General features: G+C 43.8%; 1 protein-coding gene across 1 annotated transcript in view; it reads right to left on the bottom strand.

Annotated features, from left to right (window-relative positions):
- Positions 1-1,817: 1,817 nt before the first annotated feature.
- Positions 1,818-27,648, bottom strand: part of sema3d (sema domain, immunoglobulin domain (Ig), short basic domain, secreted, (semaphorin) 3D) — a gene marked incomplete at its 3' end in the record, with an annotated part of 76,582 nt that continues 50,751 nt past the window's right edge. Inside the window, exons 15-18 of the mRNA XM_080736881.1 lie at positions 23,477-23,634; positions 16,179-16,243; positions 12,925-13,064; positions 1,818-2,327 (exon numbers count right to left, since the gene is read on the bottom strand). Of these exons, the coding sequence (XP_080593007.1) occupies positions 1,818-2,327; positions 12,925-13,064; positions 16,179-16,243; positions 23,477-23,634 (873 nt within the window). The remainder of the gene's footprint in view (positions 2,328-12,924; positions 13,065-16,178; positions 16,244-23,476; positions 23,635-27,648) is intronic.

Below are 27,648 nucleotides of genomic sequence, written 5' to 3'. Positions count from 1 at the left end.
ACAGTAGGTATACTTACTGTATATATACTGTATACGTTAGATGAGATAGGGTTTTAGGAAAAGTCGGGTGCAACAATAAATCAAACTAATCAGTTTTATTTACATGGGTGGCCAGCTGCAACTGGGATTTCATCTGAGTCTTATTTAATGTCTATCTAGTAAAAGAAGATCTTTGCTCTTTATTGGAAGAAATTGTCAAATCAGCCATAGCCTACCTAGAAATTTTATTTAAATAACTTTCAAGGCAACGCAAAAGACAATAAAAAAAAAGAACAGCTACTGTAGCCTACCTACAATGTAGTAAAATTACTTTTGTACAAAAATAACGTTGCTTTGTCTCCGCACACAATAATACATATGTATAATACATATATGATTATCCTTTTAGTCAGTAAAATAGGTCCATCGCTAATCCTAAATCGAGCATGCCGCAGCTCCTGTACACATTATATAAATATTTACAGTCATTCAACATGAACGCAATCTCCCATTACCACACACAAAAAAACAAAACAATTAACATTTTCATCTGGGCTTTGATTGATCATCAACTCCCTCTCTTTCTCCTCCCCAGGATTCTACACTTCCTGAACACTGACAGACAAACAAACAAACAAAACAAAACAGTAGACAGGAGAAAGCTGTGTCCTAAAAAGTCCAATGATGGAGTTGACTTTCACCCTTACAGGTCTGTAACTATGAGAGTGTACAAATGGAACCAAATGGACCAGTAAGGGACCCGTAAGGGTAGGGCTGTCACAATTATTACATAACCGTCTAATCGTGATTATTTGACATTATCGCAATTATTTTGTTATAATCGTCATAATCGTGAATGTTGAAAAATTTCAGAAATAGTGGAAATAGCAGATCTACAAGCTCACAACGCGTCGCATCGCGTTTTGAGCTTGTGACGCTTGTGACGCTATTTCCACTATCAATGTTATTTTTTAAGTATTAAGTTGTCAAATATGTCAGTAATTTCTTCGTGTATTTAGGTTATGTGTCATATCTGCCATGTGCAACTTCAAAGCCTAAAAGCCAAACAGAAATGTAATTGTCAATGACAAAAACACAATTAAATCGTTAATCGCCAATTATTAATCATAAATGTCATATCGTGACAGCCCTACGTAAGGGTCCATTTGTTTCCGATTTGTGCACCGAGTTATGGGGGTCCGTGGGCTAATGCATACAGAACGGAGGGTCCTTGAAATGTAAAGGTTTGAGAACCACTGCTGTACATTTGATGAGTCTGAAAAGCCTTTGATCGTCAGAGTGGTTGAAAGTTGTGACTGGTTAGCAAATCATTCAGTGAAGGAAGTACACGCACCTCACAGTCTCTAAAACACAATTGAACTCAGTTAAATTATAGGCCTAGAATTATTGAATGCTTTAACCAGTGAAAAATAGCAGATATACAAGCTGACAGCGCGGCACCGAGTGCCGCGCTGCGAGCTTGTAGATCTGCTATTTTTGAAAAAAGTCGTGAAAATGTGTGCAAATCTTTGAATATATGTATTTTCAAAACTAACGTTTGTAACTCAAATTTTGCTTCTGGGGGTGGTCCCTGGAACTAAATGACATGCTGACATATAGAAACATAGGTTTTTCAAAAAATCTTAGAAGGATTCAAAAGACACTTATAGAATCGGGTCAAAATTCAAATTTTCACGATTTTTCAAAAATAGCAGATCTACAAGCTCGCAGCACGGCACTCGGTGCCGCGCTGTGAGCTTGTATATCTGCTATTTTTCACTGGTTAAAGCATTCAATAATTCTAGGCCCTAAATGGGTACCCGGTTTTCCTATGTGGACTATTTCTCTGTTTCTGCCCCCACTTCCCCCGCCTCCGCCCTCCCGGCGTGCCGTCGTCGCCTGTCTTCCTGCCTCCCCGCCGCGTGGTGGTGTCTCCTGTTCCGACTCTTCTTCATCTCCTGGATGTGTTTCCACTTCCCTGGCGCTGTGCCCTTCCCCCGCGCCCGCGGGGGTCTCTTCTCCAGCCACAGCGAGTCGCAGTACTCCTCCAGCGAGCCGACGGGAGAGCTCATCACCCTCAAGTAGTCCTTGTAGCGCTGGCGAGACTCCGCCCCGTGGCGCGCCGGCGCCAACGGCGGCGGCTCCGCCGCCGCTGGGACCTCGCTGGGCTTCGGCCGTCCGCCGTCCAGCTGGCCCTGCGTGACGAGCCGCAGCGTGACGCGGAGCAGGGTGTGCGTGAAGTGCGTGTGCTCCTGGGCCACGCACAGGTACGTGCCCACGTCCGAGGGGTGGAGGGAGCGGATGAGGAGGCCTCGGTCCGTGTGGACCGTGCGCTCGTCCAGTCTGACCTGAGACACAAACACAGTCGAGCAAATTGGTCAATTCTAGCAAATTGTTCAATTCCATCTATTCAAATCGATAAATACTAATAATGAATTATTCTATATTCTAATGCAGTGGTTCTCAACCTGTGGGTCGGGACCCCCAGGGGGGTCCCCAAATTATTTTGGGGGCTCCCCAGATGATTAGCTTAATGTGAAACATTGTTTTCTCCCTCAGCAGTAAACATAAAGTTTAAGTGTAGAGGTAGAGGGGTGTCTGCACATTTCTAAAGTGCCAATTTAAGGACTTTTTAATGCCTCTAAAATGACAAATTAAACATTGGCCAAATTGTCAAATATTAGAGGCAGAAATTGTGAAAATAGCCGATCTACATGCTGAGCATGTAGATCGGCTATTTTCACAATAGAACCATGTTATACAAAATGTATTGCCTCAACTCTTAGTATAGTGCTCGTTGGGGTGGGGGGTCCCCAGTTAAAACATGATTATTTTGGGGGTCGCGGCCTGAAAAGCTTGAGAACCACTGTTCTAATGAATAAAACACAATTTTAGCCAATCTTTATCGTAGACGAGCTTTACCGGCATTCAATATTTCAGTATCCGTTTCAAAAGCAAATAAATAAATTAACGTCATTTAACGTTGTTTAATGCAATCCGATTAGAACTTTTAAGTTTGGATGTATGGGCTGTCAAGGCCAGAAAGTAGTTTTTTTGCCACTCAGTAGGCTTTCCCACGTAACTTCCACCCTGGCCAAGATATAACTTCCGCTTGGTTCCAAGATTTCTAGCGGAAGTGCGGCGTTTAACGGAAGTTACGTCGTGCTGTCTGTTTACATTCCCCAGCGAAAAAACTAAAATAGATTGTAGCTCTTAACTCGCTCTTAATAGGGGTAACATCGCCTGAATCAATGTTTTAGTTTATATATTGTTTATTGTGAGCGCAACCGACGGAGCAGGAGACGTAGACACAATTTTTTTCCAGCGGGGAATACGTTTGCAGGAACACCGCACTGTGAAAAGAAGACAACCTCCGCGAATATTCAGCCCCACCTCCTTGAAGGGTCTCTGCCTCATATCTTGACCAGGCTTTTCTCTTCGCAGATGAGTAAGCCTGGCTACGCGAGGTTACATAACTTCCGGGTATGATGATAATGTCACGTGCATACCCTCTCTAGTAGTTCTGAGAGACTCAAAAATACAGGTCAAATGTTACTATTCTGACCAATCTATCAATCAGCTCACTATAGTTTATCACTAAACACCTGTCCGGTACCTAGTGTCTTATGTTCACACACATAAATTGTCATGGCTGACTTGCAGCCAAGGAGTGTTAACCATGGTAATGACCCTTGAAACAGGATGCACAGAGTGGTGGGTGTCAAGGGACACAATGATCTCATCATTATGTTGTGTTGAGATATTTAGCTGTGTGATGCCTGTAAACATTTACCCATCATCAACTCTGAGAGTGTACAAAAGGAACCAAATGGACCCCTTGAGTGTTCATTTGAAACATTTTCAGAATACAATTAACATTGTTAGGATTTTACTGTGTGCGTGCGTGCGTGTGTTTTTGATTGTGTGTGTGTGTGTGCGTGTGTGTGCGCGCGTGTTTGTGTGTGTGTGTGCGTGTGCACATGTGTGTGTGCGTGAGTGTGTGTCGGTATGTTTGTACTTGAGGTTTGGGGTGAGTGGAGCACTAATGTTTATGCTCCTCTCGTTTCATGCACACCAGCATCTCCCACAATTCATCAGGGGGCATGGCCAGTGTCGGGCCCTAAAAAAACACAGCTGCATTCACAACAACATTGCACCACAGCGTGTGCGTGCGCATATGTGCGTGGTGTCCATCTGTGCATGTGTGCATTATGCTTCAAAGCATACCTCCAAGTCTCGTGTACCTCTCGTGTACCACACAACGCCTCGCACCGCGAGGCGTTGTGTGGTGCGAGGCGTTGTGTGCTTATAGATCAACTGTTTTCACTATACTTTTGTGACGGCCTTGTGTGATGAAGCAATGCTTTACTTTGCGAAAAAATGTACAAATTTGAAACTTGGAGATGCAAGGTTTCTGCCCGACAGTGACGATATGTTGCCACAATCAGTGGTGCTCAAACCTTTTCAGGTCAAGGACCCCCAAACGTACATGTATTTACATGTATTTGCCGATCCCCATCACAAAATGTTTTGTTACAACTTAAGGACCCACAGAAGCAAAGATATGAGTTAAAAATGTTTGCTTAAAAAATAAAATAGCTTGTATATCTGCAATGTTTTAAGGCCAAAGTATAAAATAATAGTTAAAGTGGTAAAAATCTAAAATGACACAGATGCTTTCCCAGTTTCTTTTTATCGGTTAACCCCATACCGTGCATGCGTGCGCGTGGGCGTGAACGTGAACGCGCGTCGTGCTCCGGAGTGTACCTGTATGTGCGTGCCTTGCATGAGTATGTGAGCAGTCAGTGGGTGTTGATATGGTCTTGATGGCGTGTGTGCCTGCCTATGCATGGACATGTGTGCATAACTCGGGGATGGTTTCTCAGCACTGACACTGATGATGTGTTTAGTGGCCAAAGGCAGAGGCCCCACGGCACAGACTCTGTGCTCAACCCTGACCCCGACCCACACCGGAATCAATATCGTCCTCCATCACCTTCTCCCACGCCGACTCACTTAGGGATGTGACGATAAGCCATATCGTCGTTTATCGTGATAAAAAAACACTCACGATAATCGTATCGCGGAGATTTAATCGTCCTCCATCATGCACTGGGATCAGTTCATCTTTTATTTGCCGAGCTGCATATCCGGTACCACTTAAAGGGATATTCCACTTTCAACAGGGAGCAGTGGAAGGGCCTCTCTCCACATACACACCCATTGTAACTTCAAACTTCATTTTAACCATGATAGATTCATTAAAAACACCCATTATTTTTTCTGGTGACTCATACTACCCTCCTAATACGTGAGCAGGCTGTGTTTTTTTCGATAACTTTTTCATTTATTTTTAATAATTATTTGGGAAAATGGAAAAAATGAAATACAAAAAAATAATTATTAAAAATAAATGAAAAAAGTTATCGACGGCCTGCTCACATATTAGGAGGGTATTATGAGTCACCAGAAAAAATAATGGGTGTTTTTAATTAATCTATCATGGTTAAAATGAAGTTTGAAGTTACAATGGTTGTGTGTGGGGAGAGGCCCTGGGCCTGGAGGGCCTGGTAACATTTACATCAAATATCTAAATATTCAATCAAGCTAATTAAAAACTGTTTTGGGTATTCATAAAAGCTTGATTAGATGATAAAATTACCAAAAGTTCTTTTGAAAGTGAAATATCCCTTTAAACCCTCTATAATTGGTAAAAGGTACGTATAATATACATACTTGATACAATATTTTTTTCACTCTCAATCAAATATCTTAGCCAAAAGAATAGACGATCTACAAGCTCACAACGCGATCTACAAGCTCACAACGCGTCACGCTGTGACGCGTTGTGAGCTTGTAGATCTGCTATTTTTTGGCAAATGTTCCACCCCAGGACAATGGATTTCGATTATCGCGATAATATCGTAAATCTAAATTTATTTTGCCACAATAATCGTGATATGACATTTTCATATCGCCCCATCCCTAGACTCACTGCGTCCCTCTCATCCGCAGGACTCGCTCGCCAAGTTGCAGCGCAACATGTTCATTCCAGTAAAAGGCACAGAGATCGTACTTACGCAACAACGCCTCTTGTTGGGAACTGGGGGATCTTTCAATAATATAATTTCGGTGGTGTTTGTTTTGTATGTTTGTTTGCATGCCTTTTCAAACCCCTCTCCCAGCTCCGCCGTCCAAAATCATGACATCTGTGACTAAATTGCAGTGCCAAACACTTAAACTCACCCAGATGGTGTGTGTGTGCACGTGTGCGCGCGTGCTTGCTGCAATGTGTGTGTGTGTGTGTGTGTGTGTGTGTGTGTGTGTGTGTGTGTGTGTGTGTGTGTGTGTGTGTGTGTGTCGCTTGCAGGGACGTGCTGGCCATTGGGAAAAGCGGGACAACTCCTGAACGGCCGGTCCAGGCCAGCCATTAGGAAAAAAAATAAAATAAAATGTCGGCCTTTGTTCCATTTTGGGGGCTGGGCGGCCAACAAAGTAAATCGTCACTGTCGGGCAGAAACCTCGTATCTCCAAGTTTCAAATTTGTATATTTTTTCGCAAAGCAAAGCCCTGCTTCATCATACAAGGCCGTCGCACAAAAGTAGTGAAAACAGCAGATCTACAAGCACACAACGCCTCGCACCGCGAGGCGTTGTGTGCTTGTAGATCGGCTGTTTTCACTAGTTTAAATAATTTTTAAAATGATAAATACAAAACTAACGGTTTTGGACATACAAGGTTTCCACCCGACAACGACGAAATATAACTCATGTAATTGGCCCACTGGCTTGTCACTTGTCATGATCTGAAATTAAAGTAAAGTAAAGTAGCAGCAGCGTTATAGAGAGAGATCTCTCTCTGTAGCGCGCAATGAGGGTTTCTGCAACTCTTTTTCCCGGGCTGAATCAGGGGCCCAGCACGTCCCTGGTCGCTTGCATGCTTGTGTGTAAAAGCGAACACAAAACTCATGCACAGAAGGCTATAAGAGATCCATCAACGTTCATGTATGCATGTGGAGGAGGAGGGGTGCACATGCGTGGCCAGACGCGCAATGAAAGGCAGATTTTAATAGTCTTTTTTAACACATCAAGGCTCCATAAAACAGAGAAAGGTTGAGTGTTTCTCATGCTTCCAGGAAGACCATTTGATCCCTCGTTAAGCTTCGGGACCAGAATCTCTAGACGGAAGGGAACGCAGATTTTGGGTCCTGGGTCAAAGCGCGAGCTGAAACGCTGCCCGCTTTCCGGCAACGCAACATGTATTGTATGTGAGAGTCACAGTCCAAGAAATCCCTCCGTTTAGCACGCATCCTGCAGGATGCAGGTTCTGTGCTGTTGGCTGCTGAAGACCATATCGTCGTTATCGGGTGGAAACCTAACCTTGTATGTCCAAAGGCGTTCGTTTTGTATTTATCACTTAAAAAACGAACTAAACTAGTGAAAACATTCGATCTACAAGCACACAACGCCTCGCACCGCGAGGCGTTGTGTGCTTGTAGATCGACTGTTTTCACAACTTTTGTGCGACGGCCTTGTATGATGAAGCAGGGCTTTGCTTTGCGAAAGAATTTACACATTTGAAACTTGGAGATACAAGGTTTCCGCCCGACAGTGACGATATCGTCGGTGTCGTGTGGAAACCTTGTATGTCCAAAACTTTGTTCACTTTGTATTTATCATTTTAAAAATGACTTAAACTAGTGTAAATAGCCAATCTACAAGCACACAACGCCTCGCTGTGCGAGGCGTTGTGTGCTTGTAGATCTGCTATTTCCACTAGTTTTGTGCGATGAAGCAGGGCTTTACTTTACGAAAAAGCGTACAATCACTACATCACTGGTTCCCACAACCCCATGGGTCAGGACCCATTTGTGGGTCGCACACACATTTTTATGGGTCCCTTACATTTTTTTTTTTCCCCCCTCATTTTGTTTTTAATTATTATTATTTATTCAGAAAACATTCCCCAAAAGCTAATGATTGATGATTTTGAAGTAATTTAATTGATAAATACATTTTAAATCCAAGAAATTCCATAAATTAGAACACAATGTTTAATATATAGTGAAAATAGTCAATCTAGATCTGCTGTTTTCACTAGTTTTCTCTATTGGGTCACGAGCCAAAAGGTTTGTGAACCACTGATATACAGTATGCCTGAGCAATGTAGTGACATTATATTGATTTTGTAATATTTGACTACATGTTGATCGTCTGGGATTTGGGATATTGTATAATAGCATATTGTTTCTAGGTTTTAAAGTGATTGTTAATAACCTCATCGTTTTAGCTGTTAAATTTACCTTCACCAACTTGTTTATTATATTTGCATTGCTGATTTGCAAATGATTATTTATCAAAAATGAAAATATTTTGTGAAAACAGTAAACACCAATAGTCCTTGTCACAATATCAATATTGAGATATTTAGTTATTCGTTTTTTTTCTAAAATATTGTCCGTATACGCAAAAAAAAAAAAAAAAAGTGAGAGAGGGAGGGAGTAAGAGCACTCCCCCAGCTCCTATGTTTAATCACTGCCTTTTACAAGGGGGAGATGTGTGTGTGTGAGCAATGGAGGAGGATTGTATCGGAGGGGACTGCAGGTGCTATGCACAGCTGGACGGCCGACTGCTGCTATTCATGCCAGAAACCAACAAACGCAGAGAGAGAGAGAGAGAGAGAGAGAGAGAGAGAGAGAGAGAGAGAGAGAGAGAGAGAGAGAGAGCTGCTGGGAAGTCAGGGAAACAAAGGAGGGCAAAATGAAAATAAACAAATAAACCCAGGAAACAAAGCAAGTATAGGATGCAGGGAGCAAGGAGGCAGGGAGTGAGGAGGCATGGGACGATATGAAAATGTCATATCACTGATTATTGTGACAAAAGAAATCACGATTTACGATATTAGCACGATAACCAAAATCCATTATCCTGGGGCGGAAAAAATAGCAGATCTACAAGCTCACAACGCGTTACAACGCGTCACAACGTGACGCGTTGTGAGCTTGTAGATCGACTATTTTTTGGCAAAGATGTTTGATAGAGAGTGAAAAAAATGCTGTATCAAGTACCGGTACGTATATTATAAGTACATTTTATCAATTCTAGAGGGTTTAAGTGATACCGGATATGCAGCTCGGGCAAATAAAAGGTGAATTGATCCCAGTGCATGCACGGAGGAGGACGATATCACGATAAATAAAATCTCCACAATACGATTATCGTGAGTGTTTTTTTATCACGATAAACGATAACATTGCGTATCGTCCCATCCCTTGTGAGGAGACACGAAGGTGTGGCTGACGACGGGGGGATGAGAGAGAGAGAGAGAGAGAGAGAGAGAGAGAGAGAGAGAGAGAGAGAGAGAGAGACCAGTCTCGGGCAGATGAGGAGGTGAACCGGACGAGGAAGCAGAGAGTGATGAAGGGGGAGACGTCTGACATGAAGCAGACACCTCTCTGACATCACCTGCTCTCACACCACCACGGCCCACAGCTGTGAGGTCGCTCTCGGACCACCCAGCACCCCCACGCCCCGTCCCAACCGTCTACCAAACAGCGCTGCGTCTTTCCCACGCATTTTGTTTTGGGGGTGTGTAAAGCCAGGGGTCTCTAAACCTTAACCCTAACCCTAACCCCCGATGTGACAGCATGATCTAACACATACAAAACCCAGACTAGCATCTCTTCTAGACCAGTGGTCCTCAACCTGTGGGTCGGCCCCAAATTATTTTTGGGGTCCGCAGATGATTAACTTAAAGTGCAACACTGTTTTCTCACTCAACAGTAAACAAACCGACAAAGTTTAAGTGTATAGAGGGTATCTGGCTGCACATTTCTGAAGTGACAATTGAAGGACTTTTTAATACCTCTAAAATGACAAATTAAACACTGGCCAATTTGTCAAATATTAGAGGCAGAAATCGTGAAAATAGCTGATCTACATGCTCACACAACGCCTCACAACTAATGTAGATCTGCTATTTTCACAATAGAACCGGGTTATACTCATGCCTCAACCCTTAGTGCTCGTCAGGGTGGGTTGGGGGGTCCCCAGTTAAAATATGATTCTTTTGTGGGTCACGGCCTGAAAAGGTTGAGGACCACTGATCTAGACTTCATGTTCATAAACCACTTTCAACCTGCTGTCTCTATTTTGGGCATGTCCTTGTAAGCAAACATTCTCCAAACTTTGAAAACAATGTGTATGACATTGTTATAAAATAGGTGGATAATGGTGAAGGGAACAATGAAATCGAGGTCACGGGAAGTGGGATAGGCCATATATCGTCACTGTCGGGCAGAAACCTTGTATCTCGAAAAGGCTGTCGCACAGCTGTAGTGAAAACAGCTGATCTACAAGCACACAACGCCTTGCACGAGGCGTTGTGTGCTTGTAGATCGGCTGTTTTCACTAGTTTGGTTCATCTTTTTAAATGATTTAAATGATAAAGACGAACGGTTTTGGACATACAAGGTTTCCACCCGACAACGACGATATTATTATAACGAAGTACATTGCACACAACCAACCCCATTGAATTCAGTATTGATTTGTGGAATAATGCATGTCCTGCGGTAAGAGATCAAGCCCCTTCCCATGTCCGTCCCGTCAGGATCCTGAGGGAGGAAGAGTTCCTACATCGGATCCGTCGTCACTTTGTCTCCAGTACAATGGGTCACATGTTACTGCACACCGAGGCACACAAACACAGAAAACACCCCATTGTGTTTCCTCCAGCGCCAAAACACATGGCTCTCCCCGGGGAGGACGCTGTTATGATTTCCTGCTGCAGAGAGTCATTAATATACACACGCGCACACGTGCACACGCAAACACACGCGCAAATGCATGCGCGCAGCCACACGCACACGCACGCACGCACGCACGCAGCGCACACACACACACACACACATATACATGCACTTAAGCATAAATATACATAGACCCCTGGACCAAAATACACATACCTGACATGCATTAAAATACATGCACACACGCACGCACGCACGCACACACACACACGCACACGCACACACATGAACATGTACTGTATGCACATAATGTTCACAAATATTATATGTACACAATAAACATACTCTCGCAGGCACACAGGCAGGCACACATACGGTATAAGCATGCACGGACGTACGCATGCACTTATGCACGTGCACACACACACACGCACACGCGCACGCGCGCACACACACACACACACACACACACTCACACACACACACAGAAAAACAGTGCTTTCCGCTGTGTGGGGGCTCATAAAGGAACACATGGGTCTTTTAGTGGCCCTTGCACCTGTCAGTGTGTTTACACGGGGGGGGGGGGGGGTCGAAATGTGTACGTGGGAGTGAGGGATCAACAAGTGTGTAGGAGAGGTGGATGCTGAGATGTGAGTATGTTTGAAGAAGGTGTGTGGGGGTGGAGGGGGGGGGGGTGGGGGCAGAGGTGCTGACTAGGTGAGTCTCCTCTGAGTCGCTCTGCGGACGGCTCCCGTCGTCGACGAGCCCCTCTCCACACCTCCAATGCAAACACATTACCTCCATTCCCTCCCTCTCTGGCTCTTTGTCTTTCTCCCTCTTTCCTCCACATGCATTAAAACAAAGACATAAAAAAACAAACCCTAAATTTCCCATTCGAAAACCCTCCCTGCTCTGTCGTTAGTCGTCCCTCGCCCCCACAACGGTCCTTTCCCCCCATCTTTCACTGCGACAGAAGCCGTCCCTCCCAAACAAACACCCCCATCATCCCTCTCCTCTCAGTGTGTGTCTGGTCTCAGTCACTCCTCGCCTGCACACCGGCACTGAGGAGTTGTATAGAGGAGGCTTTTTTAGAGAGCCCTGGCCGCTCATAAACATCAGTAATGGCTTCGGGCGAAGGAACCGACGAGGCCGCTCCTCCGTTTCCGATGACCCCTCGCTCCGCGCAGAAAAACCCTGTGGGTGTTCTATCGACGTCCGCTTAACTGCCTTTCCCCCGTGCGTCCCTGTGCTGCCCCGGCCTCATCTCTATCTGTCCCAAGACAACGTCGACTCACAGCCAGGCATCGTTGATTTGTGTCGCGGCGCCGCTCTGTAGCCGACTGGTTTAGGACTCGTAGAGCTGACAGGCCGAGCGAGGGCGATGTAAATCAAAGGTAGAGTCGGCAGGAGGAGTCCTTGTTTTGGTGCTTTGAAGTAGTGCTTACGTAAGGACTGAATTATGCAATGGAGAACGTCTGTTTTTTGGGAGGGGGGGGTTATGGTTTATGTTTTTAGACATAAACCGCTTTCTGACCTGCGATAAGAGCCGTCCAAACCCCGCGGCAGTGGGGGCGAACGAAAACAGCACCCACCTTCACTCCAGATGTGTGTGTGTGTGTGTGTGTGTGTGTGTGTGTGTGTGTGTGGGTGTGTGTGGGGTGTGTGTGTGTGTGTGTGTGTGTGTGGGTGTGTGTGTGTGTGGGTGTGTGTGTGTGTGTGTGTGTGTGTGTGTGTGTGTGTGCATGCAGGGACGTGCAGAGAAAGTTAGAGAGGCTGAAATCTCTGAAACGGCCTTTTGGTGGAAATATCGAAAATAGCATACCTATTTCGGCTATTTTCGGTGCTTGATATGAGATGTGGCATGGATTTCTACACAAAGAGGGCAATTCTTTCAACATAAGATGCTGCATTCAAGTTCAGGAGAGTTTGAGGCAATTCTCTTGAATGCTGCCTTCAGGTATGGCATGGAAAAGAGAGCATTTGCATTTCTTTCACCACAGTAAAAAACTGCATTCATGGACTAGAGAGGGCATTTCTTACAGACTGATAAAAGGGCAGGGGCTCAAGCCCCCTTTGATGTCTATGCGTGCATGTGCCTGTGTGTGTGTGTGTGTGTGTGTGTGTGTGTGTGTGTACGCGCGTGCGTGCGTGGTGTGAGCGTGTGTGCGCACGTGAGCACGTGTGCGCTCTCTGACCTCTTCTCTGTGCTCGGAGCCAGGTCTCTGGATGTACCAGCGGATCTGTGCCTGCTGACTTTTGGGAATGCACTCCAGGAAGGTGGAGTTGCTCTGTACTCCGAAAAGAAGCTTCTCCTCCACCCGTCCTCGGCCCAAACCTGGAGGGAGATCAGACAACACAGAGAGTGAGCAGTTTACTGTATAGTTCTGTTTCCACGCTTACTTCACCGATATACAGTAGCACCTGTTACTTTGAGTAGGAGCTGTTGCTGTATACCATAGCCCAGGGGTTCCCAAACTTTTTTGTCTAGGGCACCCCATAAATATTTTTTTAATCCGAGGCACCCCTACATTATCATTTTCACTCCCAGCACCTTATATTTATAGCATATCATCGTTGTCGGGTGGAAACCGTTAGTTTTGTATTTATCATCTATAAGTACTAAACTAGTGAAAACAGCAGATCTACATGCGAGGCGTTGTGTGCTTGTAGATCTACTGTTTTCACTAGTTTTGTGCGATAGTCTTGTATAATGAAGCAGGGCTTTGCTTTACCAAAAGACGTACACATTTGAAACTTGGAGATACGAGGTTTCTCCCCGACAGTGACGATATTTTAGTGATTATGTTGCGAGGAAAACGTTGAGATAATAGCCATTTTGGTTAGAACTGACTGAAAATAATTTTGTACTTCAAGTTTAAAATAATACTAAATATTTTCTCAAGTGTCCAAATAAATTCCAAATATTATCAAATGATCTCGCGGCACCCCTGGACTGCCGTCACGGCACCCCAGGGTGCCCCGTCACCCACTTTGAAAACCCCTGCCATAGCCCACTGTTTCCCAAACAGAGTGGGTCGGGACCCATTTGTGGGTCACAGACCAATTTTTAAAATACATTTTCTTTTCCTACATTTAATGAATATTTAAAAAAATATATAATGTTTAAACATAAAAATATATATATTTAAAACAAATCTAAGAAATTCCATAAGTATATAAATAATGATAAGTAAAACCGATTTAGTGCCACCGACATGAAAGGGTTAATTGTTCAGCGTGCCGGTCGCGTGCTCCGTCCGCGGCCAGTCTCTTATTTTGAAGGCCGGAAGTAGATCGACCTAACAATTCCTACTTGACGATCTCCAAGATTCACCCGGAAGTAGTTCTGGTCTGAAGCGTAAACAGTGATGGAAGATGGATGCCTTCATGCTTGTGCTATTTCAGCGAGTCATCGCGGGATCGGCACTATATGAGTTAAGAAGTAGTGAAAATAGCAGATCTACAAGCTCGCGCGGTGTTGCGTGCCTGTAGATCTGCTATTTAGGTCTGCTATACTATGTAGGGTACTGTTAGTAATATGTGTTGTTTTGTTGTTTTTTTTCTTGGTTCAGGAAAAATAGTATTTGTATGTATGTTCTTAGGCGCCCTCTCCTAATGTAGGGTTACTGTTTGTTGGTATGTATTGTTTTGTCTTCATGTGGGGACTACGGATGAAATTTAGCATTCTTGCTAATTCCGGCTTATTTACATTGCATTCATGTAGTGTTCATTAATATGCATTGTCCCGTCTAAATAAACAAATAAAGTAAAGTAAAGTATTTTCACTAGTTTGGGTCCCGGGCAAAACGTCTAAAGGTCTCCATACACCTGCTGACTTTGAAACGATTTCAAGTCGTACTAAAATCAAGGCGAGTCGCGGCGCGCTCCTGTCGTTCAGTGGTTACTCGATCGTTAGGTGTGAGGTGGTCGTTTGACCCGATGTTTTCCCCCCAACGAGACCCAGATTCTCTTTACGAGACGATCAATGGCTTTTGGCTCACTATCGTTCCGTTTTGGTTGTTACGCCACTGTACTCATTCAGAGGAATCATAGGAACACATGGCAAGAATAGGCCTATTTCGGCAAATAAAGGGGAATCTTGAACCAGTCTTTACGAAATCTTTAGAGCATCTCACATCTAAAGACTGGGATATTTGAAAAACATGAAAAAGTCTTAAATCTTATAGCGTGAGAGGGTAGTCTTTTAAAAAATCTTTCCAAATCTGTCCAAAATCTTTTCAAAGTCAGCAGGTGTAAAGGAGGCCTTTAAATGTCTCTTTTGGGTCTGCGATCTGAAACGTTTGGGAACCACTGCCATAGCCCACACGGAAAAGGATCAGTGATCCTTTCTGGTAAAAGAGAATATATGTATATATAATACAATAAATGTCAAGAGATATTTGGCACAATTCATAAAAGGAAACATTTATTTGATTAATTTCCCGCTGTATGGATCTGCAGATGTGAGCTTGACAGGCTCAATTGTGGGACCAACGAGAGCCAAGGTTCTAGGACAAAAGATCTCTTTATTTCCATGCGACCGCAAAGTGCTTGCAAGGCCTTTGTTGGTAATGTGGTGGTAGATAGCCAATCGGAAACAAATAACACAACGGAAACAAATAAGAGCACAAAAGCCAAGATACAAGACATGACTGATTTACCTAGCTCTGTGTCCATTTAGTTTGGCCAGGTGCGACTGCTTAAATCAGCCCCCGACCCCCCAAACCAATGTGAGTAATAGGGATGGGACGATATGAAAATGTCATATCACGATTGTTGTGACCAAAGAAATCACGATTTACGATATTATCACGATAATCAAAATCCATTATCCTGGGGCGGAACATTTGCCAAAAACATAGCCGATCTACAAGCTCACAACGTGTCGCAGATCGGCAATTTTTTTGGCAAAGACATTTGATAGAGAGTGAAAAAAAGACTAGCAAGTACGTATATTATAAGTACCTTTTACCAATTATAGAGGGTTTAAGTGGTACCGGAAATGTAGCTCGGCAAATAAAAGGTGAACTGATCCCAGTGCACGACCGAGGACGATATCACGATAAATTAAATCTCCACGATACGATTATTGTGAGTGTTTTTTTATCACGATAAACGATAATATTGTGTATCGTCCCATCCCTAGTGAGTAATGGGCCTCTTTACGCTGTCAGCGAAAGAAATTCCATATCACCCAGCGTCGTACATTATCTACACCGTATCTTAAAGGTCAGGACTGAGAAACAGGAAAACAACAGCTTCTTTCAAAGAACTGTGGAAACAGCATTGATGGATTTTTATTTTGACAACATGACTATGATGAATTGACTATGACAGCCTTACAGTTTATGGCATAAAGTTGCTGTATCTGTATTCCTTTGTTGATGCTGCTATTTTGTTTTGAAGTGGATGCACTAAATAACACATCTTATCTTCAAGGTCTACGTACTGTCTTCTGTGTCCCAGCACTGGCCGGCGGGGTCTCCGTTCTTGATGTCCTGTCTCCTGGCCCTCCTGGAGAACACATACACGCACGCAGGCAGGAACGCACGCGCACACACACACACACACACACACACACACACACACACACACACACACACACACACACACACACACACACACACACACACACACACACACACACACACACACACACACACACACACACACACACAGAAGAAGTTCAGTGAGCCTACAGGTTCACATTCTGTCTGTGGGTCTTGTTATGCACGTGTGGCTGCATGAGGACAACATGGCCTGTGGGGGTGTAGCAGGGTTGCATGGTCGTTAACATTTAAGGAGCCCTTCCTTCCCAGACTGATAACAACACAGAGTGTATCTCTCTTGTTCGCCCTCTTTGAGAATGGATGGCACACATTCACACTATGCCAGCACTCAGCAGTTACAAAGATTCTGATAAAGACATTGTTTCAAACATACTTTATAGGTAGGTTGATTTGTAAAAAGATATCAAATATTGTCATGTTTCCCGCAAGAAAATAAGCTTTGATGGAAGCGTTGTGCATTTTTAGTCTCAACGGATAAAAGCAATAGCCTCTCACCTCCACATTCAACTCATTAAACAAACTAATCTCCAGATTCATTTGGCAAGGTAGACGCCCAAGAATTCGTTTTAAAATACTGCAATTGGCTAAGACCGCCGGCGGATTGGCCCTTCCTAATTTCAGATACTATTTTTGGGCATCCCGACTCAGGCCGTTAATCTCATGGATAGAGGAAGACAAGTCCACTAGATGGTTAAAAATTGAGAAATATCTATGCACTCAGGCACAGCTGGCTTCATTTCCTTTTTCAGGACTTAATATCATTGATGATGCCATGGGAGAATGGTCCAGGACCACTATTAAAATATGGAAGGAGTTTGGGCTTCCCACGTTAACATCCAGCCTGTCTTCAATTGGTTATACCGGTATGAGGGGTTTTGCAACATTGAGTTTGGACGCAGGGTTTAGGCAGTGGGGAACGTTAGGCCTGACGTTTGTTCATCAATTATTCCATTCTAATCAGCTAAAGTCTTTTGAACAACTCAGAAACGAGTTAAATCTGCCCAGAACTGACTTGTTTAGATTCTTCCAATTAAGACATTTTCTAGAAAGGCATGAAAACTGGGACAAAATTCGAAACCCTTCAATAATAGAATCATTTCTGATAGACACTCAAAATATGGTCTCGACTGAAAAAAATAATTCCAATCTATATCAAAATGTATTAGAAATGGCACCCAGTGAGACCCTCTATATTAAAGCAAAGTGGGAGGCAGATTCAACAAGAGATTACACAAGAAGAATGGACGGGTGCTTGCAATGAAACACACAAAGTAACCAATTCCAATTCTTGGAGAGAATATCATTGGAAAATAATAACTAGGTTTTTGAGCGGTGGTCACACCGTCTCCTATACGTGGCCGTGTGTGTGTGGGTATCCGTCCGGCCGTCCGGCCGTCCGTGTATGTAGCCTCAAGCATGCAGTACCTTTTCTGACCACACATGTTAAGGGAGGGGCGCTGTTGTTCTCTCTCACACACACACACACACACACACACACACACACACACACACACACACACACACACACACACACACACACACACACACACACAGGGGGGAAGGGTGGGTCAGCATGTGTGGTCAAGTATTATTATTATTATTAACAAACTGAATGTTTTAGGGTCAAATAAATTAGAGTGTGTGAAGAAACTACAGCATTGTAAAGCACACTAACCCCGCTGCACCCACCCAGTAGTGCTGTTGCACAGCCTCCACGACCACCGCTCAGTTCACACGGGTGTGATTTTTTAAAACCCCGTTACTGACTGCTAGAGCAGGCACCACGCCCACACGTGAATACTGGAGGCAATGTGGTGAACAGGTGGGAAATCATACACACATCTTTTGGACATGTCCCAAGCTAAGGCAGTTTTGGAACACAGTATTTAATGACATTAATAGAGTGTTTGATACTCAATTACCACAAGACTTCAAGGCAGCCATTTTAGGGATTGTACCAACGGGCTTCGAAGGCAGGAAAAATATCTACCTCCTTCAAATTCTACTATCAGCAGCCAAGAAAACCATTACGATTAACTGGTTAACCAGTGAAAAATAGCAGATATACAAGCTCACAGCGCAGCAACGAGTGCCGCGCTGCGAGCTTGTAGATCTGCTGTTTTTCGTTAAAGTCGTGAAAATGTGTGCAAATCTTTGAATATATGTATTTTCAAAGCGAACAGTATTGTAACTCAAATTTTGCTACTGGGTGGTCCCTGGAACTAAATATTTTGAGATGGGGGTCCGTGGCCAAATAAATATCATTTTGGGGGTCCTTCACATGAAAAGGTTTGAGAACCACTGACATAGTAGTCTCTCAAGAACAGACTAACTGAGCTCCAGTTAAATGAAAAGGACCTTTTCTTTGACGATGGCTGGCCAGATTGCTGGCATAGAAACATAGGTTTTTCAAAAAAAACAAGGATTCAAAAGACACTTATAGAATCGGGTCAAAATTCTAATTTTCACGATTTTTCAAAAATAGCAGATCTACAAGTGCAGATATACAAGCTGTGAGCTTGTATATCTGCTATTTTTCAATAGTTAAAGCATAAAATAATGATACACTAATGTGTACCTGTTCTAAATGGGTTAATCGATTTTAATCGAAATCGTGTTTTTTTGTTCGGAAGATTAAAAAAAAAATCGTCAAATCGATTTTCACTTCAATTAGGGTAATTCTAGGGTAAATCTATGTGTATCTATCTACGTGTATCTATTTAGTCTATTTCTGCACATACACACACCTAGCCTGGAATCAGACCAATCCGCTCAACAGTGAATACATCCCCCCCCCCCCCCCCCCCCCCCGAAGAGTTGGTTGACCAATCCTGGCCCAGTATTGGTCCGGTCTAAATAATTGTATCCAGAGCCATTTTCTTTAACCCGCCCCTTGGAGAAAGACCTTCCATATAGACGTGCCAGACTCATATCCACGCAGTGATTTAATCTGGTTATATGCGAGGCTAACACACACACACCCACACATACTTATTTAATTACAAGCTTATGTAATCGCAGAATTATCTTTTGATTGCTTCCTCATTCCTTCCCTTTCTCCTACTGCAAAACAAACGTTTCCCGTCCATTGCTCACTGTCAGCGAGGTATGTTGATATATGGACGTGTCCAAATGATTTACAGTAGTGAACCTGAATAGTGTTGGTGTCAAAAGAGAGGAGAAAATTCAAACAAACCAGGTCTCGGCTAAGTTCTCCTGAGTCTTGTTTTTGTGTGTGTGTGTGTGTGTGTGTGTGTGTGTGTGTGTGTGTGTGTGTGTGTGTGTGTGTGTGTGTGTGTGCGTGCGTGCGTGCGTGCGTGCGTGCGTGCGTGCGTGCGTGCGTGCGTGCGTGCGTGCGTGAGTTCAGGGTTCTTACTAAATATGTTTTCTATTCTAGTACTTTTCACCTTTTCAGCGTTTTTTGTTTTGTTTCGTTTCCATGCCACAGGGCGTTAGTCCATTTGAGGACTGAGCCATTGATTGGAAATGCTGTTCCTCACATGATTAATGTACTGCCATTCCACAGCTCAGGAGTGCAGTCCTCGACGTGCAAAACATGAACGCCCCGTGCATGTATGTCTTTGCTGGTGCGTGCACTTTCTATTGTGGATCTATCGGTTACACAGATAGCAAGCTGTGGCCCTGCTGTTGTGAATGGGGTCACGCCGCGGCATTTTGGGGTCAGTGGGGATGCTGTTATTCGATGTGTGGATGGTGGGAGCGATGCTTTTAGCCCCAGTGGGCTCTTCTTTGAAAGCTGATCTTCACATGTGTCATTGAGCGTGGGCTAAAAGATGACCCGGGTCCAACGGGGCTGACACACACGGAGGAGGTGGTGACATGAAAACTCAGCGGGGGAGAACGAGTGAACAAAACCATAGAGGAGTCTGAAACGATTTGTGTTGACACTGATTGCGTGCTTTTCCAGCCAATATTGGGAGTCTGACGTTGTTTGGGAGACTTTCAGTCTCCCTTTCCCCAGGGGCCCCATGGTCTAATGGCCAACAATCAGTGGTGCATATTTTACTTAAGTAAAAGTAAAAGTATCAATACTGCAATATAGAAGTACCCTGTTAGGGTGCCCTCAGACCAAAATACCTATGAGAGTGGAATCCGCGTTCCGCCAATGCATTTCAATGAGAAGGGGGCGGTTTCATGCCAGCAGAGGATTTCTGCAAAAAACGCTCCCTTATCATTGAAATGCATTGGTGGAACGCGGATTCCACTCTCATAGGTATTTTGGTGTGAGGGCACCCTTACAAGTAAAAGTCTGGAATTCATAATGTACTTGAGTAAAAGTACGAAAGTATTGGCATCCAAATTTACTTACAGTACTAAAAGTAAAAGTACAAAATGTTTGAAAATAGCAGATCTACAAGCTCACAACGTGTCTCATCGCGACGCGTTGTGAGCTTGTAGATCGGCTATTTTCAAATAGCCAAGGTATAAAATAGGGCTAAAGTGGTTTATGTATGTTTTACCATAGTACAATTTATATTAGCAAAGTAACTAGTATCTATATTTTTCAAATAAATGTAGTGGAGTAAAAGTACAACATTTGGATCCCAGATGTAGTGGAGTAGAAGTAAAAGTACTGGAATACTCAAGTAAAGTACAAATACCTCAAAACTGTACTTAAGTAAAATTACTTCGTTACTTTACACCACTGCCGACAATAGCCAGGAATATTCCTATGGAAGCATTTCCTATGCCTGAGTTCTGATATTAAAATATTTTTATTTGAGGTGTAGTTTGAGGTACTAGTCTATTGTCACTAACTGTGTTCCATTTAATTTTGCTTAAATTGCAGCAACACTCCAAAGCACTGTAATTGAAAGAGTCAGAATCAGAGTCTTGTTCCTATTAAATTAACAAAAAGCGGTCTTTGTTTAAATCAGCCATTATATTATTATTAAGTGCAGCTGTTATGACAGAGTCTGAGGAGAGGAAGATGTGAAGGCCGGGAAAGGCGGTGATGAGGTGATATCTGGAATGTTAGCTCTCCGTTTAACACATATCTCATCACAGACATCACAACAAGAAATGTTTGAGCCTGATGTAGTGACAAACATGTTGTTGAAAATGTGTTATAAGATATAAAAGTATAAGTAAAATAAAGATATAATGTAATGTATAGAAAGAGTGTACCGGTAAGTGCCCTACTTCGAGAGACTGCTCACAAGCATTTTGTGACTTGAATACCATAACCAACTCATCTTCATTTGCAACACCATAGAGGCTACTATTGAATGATTACTTCCTGTTCCTTGTTTGACATTGAAGTACAGAATACTGTAGCATTTCTAACTCAAGGCACAGCAAGTTGAGCCAAAACAAACAGAGTTTAGCATTACCCTGAGCCGTAAGCTAAGGGTAATGCTATTACTACGATACAGCCCGAAAATAGTTTTTTAATTGAATAAAAGTTTGATATCCCTTTAGGTTTGTATTGTACAAAAATGCAATAAAAATAAATTGGGGGGTATTTTTGCTCCCCCTCCTCTGCCCCCCAATGGCATGTGCCTATCTTTCCTATGCCGTAACACGGCAATACATGCATTGGCTATTGCTTTATTTTTGTTTTTTGTTTTATTATTATCAGCATTCACAGGGCCAGATTAACCCTGTGTGGTGCCCCAGGGTGACCAAGTTCAAGTGCCCCCCACGCCGGGTCGGCCGCGGTAGCATCGCGGGCCACGGCCGCCTCATTCACGGCTGCGGCGCCGGCAGCTGCACCGCTGGTGGAATTGTTGTTTACACTGAAATGCCGCCCAAATAGCTGGGCATTGTGGGCACAGGTCAGGATACAGGAAGCGTGGGAGCACACATTTGGGAGGGGAGGGGCACATGCAGGTGACAGGTCATGTCAGTGAATGAATGGCTGAATCATGTGAATGCACAGACTCAGTGTAGGAATGAGTGAGAACTAGGCTACCTTTCTTTACATTATAGGCCTACACACAAATATAAAAAATACTAAAATATATACATTGTACCACAACCTGTAGAGTTTTTTTTTTTTTTTTTTCACCACATGATGAAGAATGACTTTTTCCACCCTTAAAATGGACACATGTTTGAACAATATGCTTTAAATATGCCACAAGACCCTGGACCCAAATCAAGCCATTTTCATCTTTTAAGTGTTCCCCCAGCAGCCAAAACAACCCCATTCTGCCACATTTTAAATAGACGTTTTTTTAGCCCACAAGCTAATCCAGGCTAACTGAGAAATTATATCACAGATTCATCAAAAATGGAGCAAATGCTCTAATTCCAAGGTCGAGTTGCTACATGACCATGACAACTTTGGTGTTTTAATCCACTGATTGATTTTACATGATTTTTATATGGGGCCTCAGTGAGGTCAAAGAGCTAAGCAGCAGACCATCACCATAATAAATATATGAACCATTTCTCAAATGATCTCATCACAACCTCGAGTTGCCAACAGCCTTGCCAACTGGTAAATGTAAACTTTGGTGTGTTTGATTAATATTTCTTTCTGTGAAGCCTCCTCCTCCTCCTGCTACTTGAACTATGGGGCTCCACATACAGCTAAGCCAGTGGCAGACACATTATGCAAGTTTAATAAATAAAACATGTACCTGATGCTCCCCTGATCCATTTCGAGTTGTTGTTTAACCCTCAGCTAAAAAAAAAAAAAAGAAATCTTCAAAGATTTTTTTTTTTTTTTCCAAAATCTTTTTGTGCCCCATTGGCATGTGTGCCCCACGAGGCCTATGGTAAATCCGTCCCTGAGCATTCATTACAAGAATTTCAGAATATAAAACAAATCACATAGACAGAATGTGTACTCATTTAGACAACATGAAACATATCTGAAACAACAACAACACAAAAATAAAGGAAAGGAAAGAGAGAGAGCTAGAAAGAGAGGGGGGGGGGAAGGGAGGGGGGGGGGGGTGTCCTGCTAGACCTCTATGCACGCAAAAGGTGTCCACTTTTTAATATATTGTTCATTTTGTAGCCTTACCAAATAGGTGATTCTTTCCATGTCTCTAATCTCTTTCACCTTGTTCAGCCATTGATCAGGAGTCGGTGGTAGTGCACTTAAAGCATTCAATAATTCTAGGCCTAAATTGCCCAGCCCTACAGTAAATAGATAGACAGACAGAGAGACAGACAGACTAGCCTACTTAATGTGCTAGCTTACCTCTTGGATGCAGGGATGTAGCGCGAGCATGTGTGTCCGTCCCAGGCGCAGTACGGGTCCCGTGCCAGGCAGCATTCAGCGCAGGCCTGCCCATAAAGCTGGCATCTGCTGACAGACACCTGGGCCAGCCCCTCGCTGGAGCCCACATACAGCTGTTGCTGTGGAGACACACGCACACGCACAGCACGGTGTGATGATGACGAGTGCAGACCACCAACATCTCCTCCCTTGATTTCAATGAATATATTGTCACTGTCGGGGAGAAACCCTGTAGTACTACAGTACAAACCATGGATTGACATCTAGACCTACTGCACATACAGTATGAAACAGAGCTGATACCTTTAAATGCATTTTGAGGAAAATAATGCTGCTATTTGTACACTGTATATATATATATATATATATATATATATATATATATATATATATATATATATATATACTAGACCTTACCCGTTCGAATATATGTGCTGCAAACTCTCCTTTCTTTTCTTTTTGTTGTGGAATGATTCCGCCCTCTACTGGGCTGTATTGGTCACTGCAGTATAATGCATTTTGTGACTGAGTGACTGAGTGACTGACCTCATCTCTAAAATTATATGTAGGATAAAATGTCACAATGCGACATAGCTCTGTTTACACAATGCTGTACCCCCTCCAACTGTATATATGTTCCCCATTTTCAACTGTTTTTATTGTATTTGTGATACTTGCCAATGTAAACGTATGTTTTCTCATGCCAATAAAGCTCCTTTGAATTGAATAAATTGTACCTCCAAGATTTCAAATTTGTATGTTTTTTTTTAAGCCCTACTTCATCATACAAAAGTATCGCAAACTAAAGTAGTGAAAATAGCCGATCTACAAGAGCACGCCGCCTCATGATGCGAGGCGTTGTTTTTCACTATTTTAAATTATTTTTAAAACCAGTAAGACGCCCTAAGGGCGAGAAAGCGACCGTCAGGGCAGGCGGAAACAACAGACTTGTAAGAGGGGGCGGGGCTGCAAACTGGAGTTTGGCCGTTTAAAGCCCAGCCAATAGGAAGAAAGAGGGGGCAGGACAAGACACCAGACACCAAGTTTCGAGATGGTACCATGCTGCAAACTGGAGTTATGGCTGTTTAAAGCCCAGCCTATTAGCCATATTCACACCGTGGCCATCTTGGATCACATGACCACATGGCGTGGCAAGCAGCCAATCAGAAGCTCAAAACAGCATATTGGATAAGGCAAGACCCGCCCACGAAAGTTTTTGATTGGCTGCCGCTGCATGCTACCCTAGTGTATGTGGTCATGTGATCCAAGATGGCCACGGTGTGAATATGGTCAATAGGAAGACAGAGGGGGTGGGGCTTCAACAAGTTGTGTGAGCATTTTAACGTTGAAATGACGTTGCTAGGCAAAAGTATGGCAGAGTAAATGGGAAAGCAAAGTGTGACAGCCACCGACAACGACAATATGGTTATTGCGACCGTAGGGAGCTACTTACTGTAGAAACCTCCACCGGCTGTCCGTGGGTGAGTGAGTGAGTCAGTCAGTCAGTCAGTCCGTCCGTCACACTTTTGCCCTGCTCATATCTCCACAACCGTTGCCCCCATCCATGCCAAATTTTGCTCACACACTCCTTGACTGCCAAACTACAACCTCCAAGGACCCCGGAGCCCCAGGGACCCCCAGGTCCCTGGGGGACCCCCAGATGTAAAAAATGACCAAATGTGCTCACACGTCACACGTCACACTTTTTCCCTGCTTATATCTGTAAAAAATGACCAAATGTGCAAAAATGACCAAATGACCACCCCAACGGGGCTGCTCACGGGGAATTCCCGGGGACCACCGACTCCTGGTGCTCCAGATGCAAAAGTGGTGGCGCCCCCAGTGGAGGACCCCCTGCCACTGCAGCGCACATAAAATGCCGTAACTCGGGCTAGGAGCGTCCGGGAGAGCCGGGGCCGGTACCTATTCGTCCGCCAAGGCAACGCGGAGACCCCACCCCTCATTTCTCACATGGCCCTATTGTAGCGCCACCTTCAGGCCGATTTTTAAAACACATTTTTGGACACTGCTCCTACAGTTTTTGCCCTAAAATCACGAATATCACTACACAGCATGTCTACACTCATGTCATCAACATGGATCAGGAAGATTTTGGAAAAACACATTTTTGCCTTATTTGTGGAGATAAGCCACCTACGGTCGCTTATCTCCCGATTAGGGAGTCTTACTGGTTTTAACCATCTGTATGATAGACACAATAGAACTGCATATCTGCTGTGGTTAGAGGTTCTCTCCAGGCTCACGGCAAGGTACTGTAGCAAGCATCCTATCAGACAGCATTGTCTGTCTGTCCGTCTGAAAGCATTTCTCTCCTCAGTGGGCAGTGTTGAATTAGTCCGGGGTCGTGCGCCCCCCGCCGCCCCATATCTTTTCTGAGCAGGGGTCACACCTCTCACGCAAACGGACATGCATTGATGCCACAACCCCCCAAGTTCACACCTCGCCAACGCATTAGTGTCACAACAGGGTGTTTTAACAAAGAAACGAGCCTGTATGCATATCAATAGACCTTTTCAGGCCGCAACCCCCAAAATAATCATATTTTAACTGGGGAACCCCCACCCCACCTTGACGAGCACTAAGAGTTGAGGCATTACATTTTAAATAACACGGTTCTATTGTGAAAATATCCCATTTACATGCTCACAACGCCTCGCGTTGTGAGCATGTAGATCGGCTATTTTCACAATTTCTGCCTCTAATAGCCTATTTGACAATTTGGCCAATGTTTATAATTTGTCATTTTAGAGAGGTATTAAAAAGTCCTTAAATTGTCACTTTATGAAGGTGCAGATACCTTCTATACACTTAAACTTTATGTTGGTTTGTTCACTGTTGAGTGACAAACCAATGTTCCACATTCAGTTAATCATCTGGGGACCCCCCAAAATAATTTGGGGACCCCCCTGGGGGTCCCGACCCACGGGTTGAGAACCACTGCTCTAGATAAGCGACCCCCCAAACATTGAATCACCAATGCACCACTGTCAGTGGGTTGCCCAGTCGATCTGAACTTCCACACTGGCATTGACCATTGCTTATGAAGACCGTGACGAAGAAGTTGTAGGTGTTTATTCACATTTTTGTGACCTCTGTCACACTGTGGCAAAAGCAGTGAAGTTTTGGAGTTACTGCGTAGGCGCAGCCACGAGCTATGTGTTCTGTTGTCACGGTTACGGTCTCCACAGGCTATATGATTTGCAGCCAGGCGGTGCACCTATACCTTTGGGGCTACAGCAGGGGTCTTCAACAGGGGGTCCGGGACGCCTAGGGGGTCCCCAGAGTTATTACAGGGGGTCCTCCAAATCTTTGAGTGATAGAAACTTTTTTTTCTCCTTTTTTATATTAACCACTTGAACCCTAGCGTCCATATTCTGAGAACCTTAGCCAAACATAGCAGATCGGCTATTTTCGGCAAAGAGCTTTGGTGTAGAGTGGAAAAAGAGCAGACTAAGTACAGAGTGAAAGGTGAAGTTTATTAAGTATTGATGATTCAAGTGGTTAAATATTTTAAAACACAAATTGACATGAATCCAAAATACACTGATGATTGTGCTGTCAAACGATGATATGGAATCTATGAAAAGCTGGTGGGGGTCCCTGCTTCATCTCTCTCTCAACTAAGGGGTCCTTGGCCTGAAAACATTGAAGACCCCTGGGCTACAGTATACACACACACACACAGACAACACCACAAAGAGAACGGCAGGACGGACAGACAGACAGACCGTCCATACTAGTGCTCGCAAATGAATGAAAAATAGCTGAGCTGAAACAACGTCATGGTTGTGGCACTGAGTCATTACCCAGAAACAGAATTTGTTTGACGTTTTACTTCAATATTTTACAAGGCAGTTACAGGAAAAACCCCTTGGGGGTTGCGAGCTCCGCAGAAAATGCTCCATCGCAGTGACAGCCGAAGTGTCATAACTCCGAAGCTCATTTAAACGTCAAAACCTTAAATAAACACCACCGTTGCCGTTGACACAGGGGAGCAGGCAGGGAATTCTCAAGGGGAGGATGGATTCTCTTTTTAATGGGAGGAACCACTGCAGATATGCTGCAACACATCTCACTGGAGATTCCAAAACAAAACGTGCAAACAAAAACAG

The sequence above is a fragment of the Nannobrachium achirus genome, assembly GCF_963921795.1.
Source record: "Nannobrachium achirus genome assembly, chromosome: 11".
Taxonomy (NCBI): domain Eukaryota; kingdom Metazoa; phylum Chordata; class Actinopteri; order Myctophiformes; family Myctophidae; genus Nannobrachium; species Nannobrachium achirus.
Note: the sequence above shows the minus strand (reverse complement) of the source record. Positions and strands in the feature narration are given on the sequence as shown.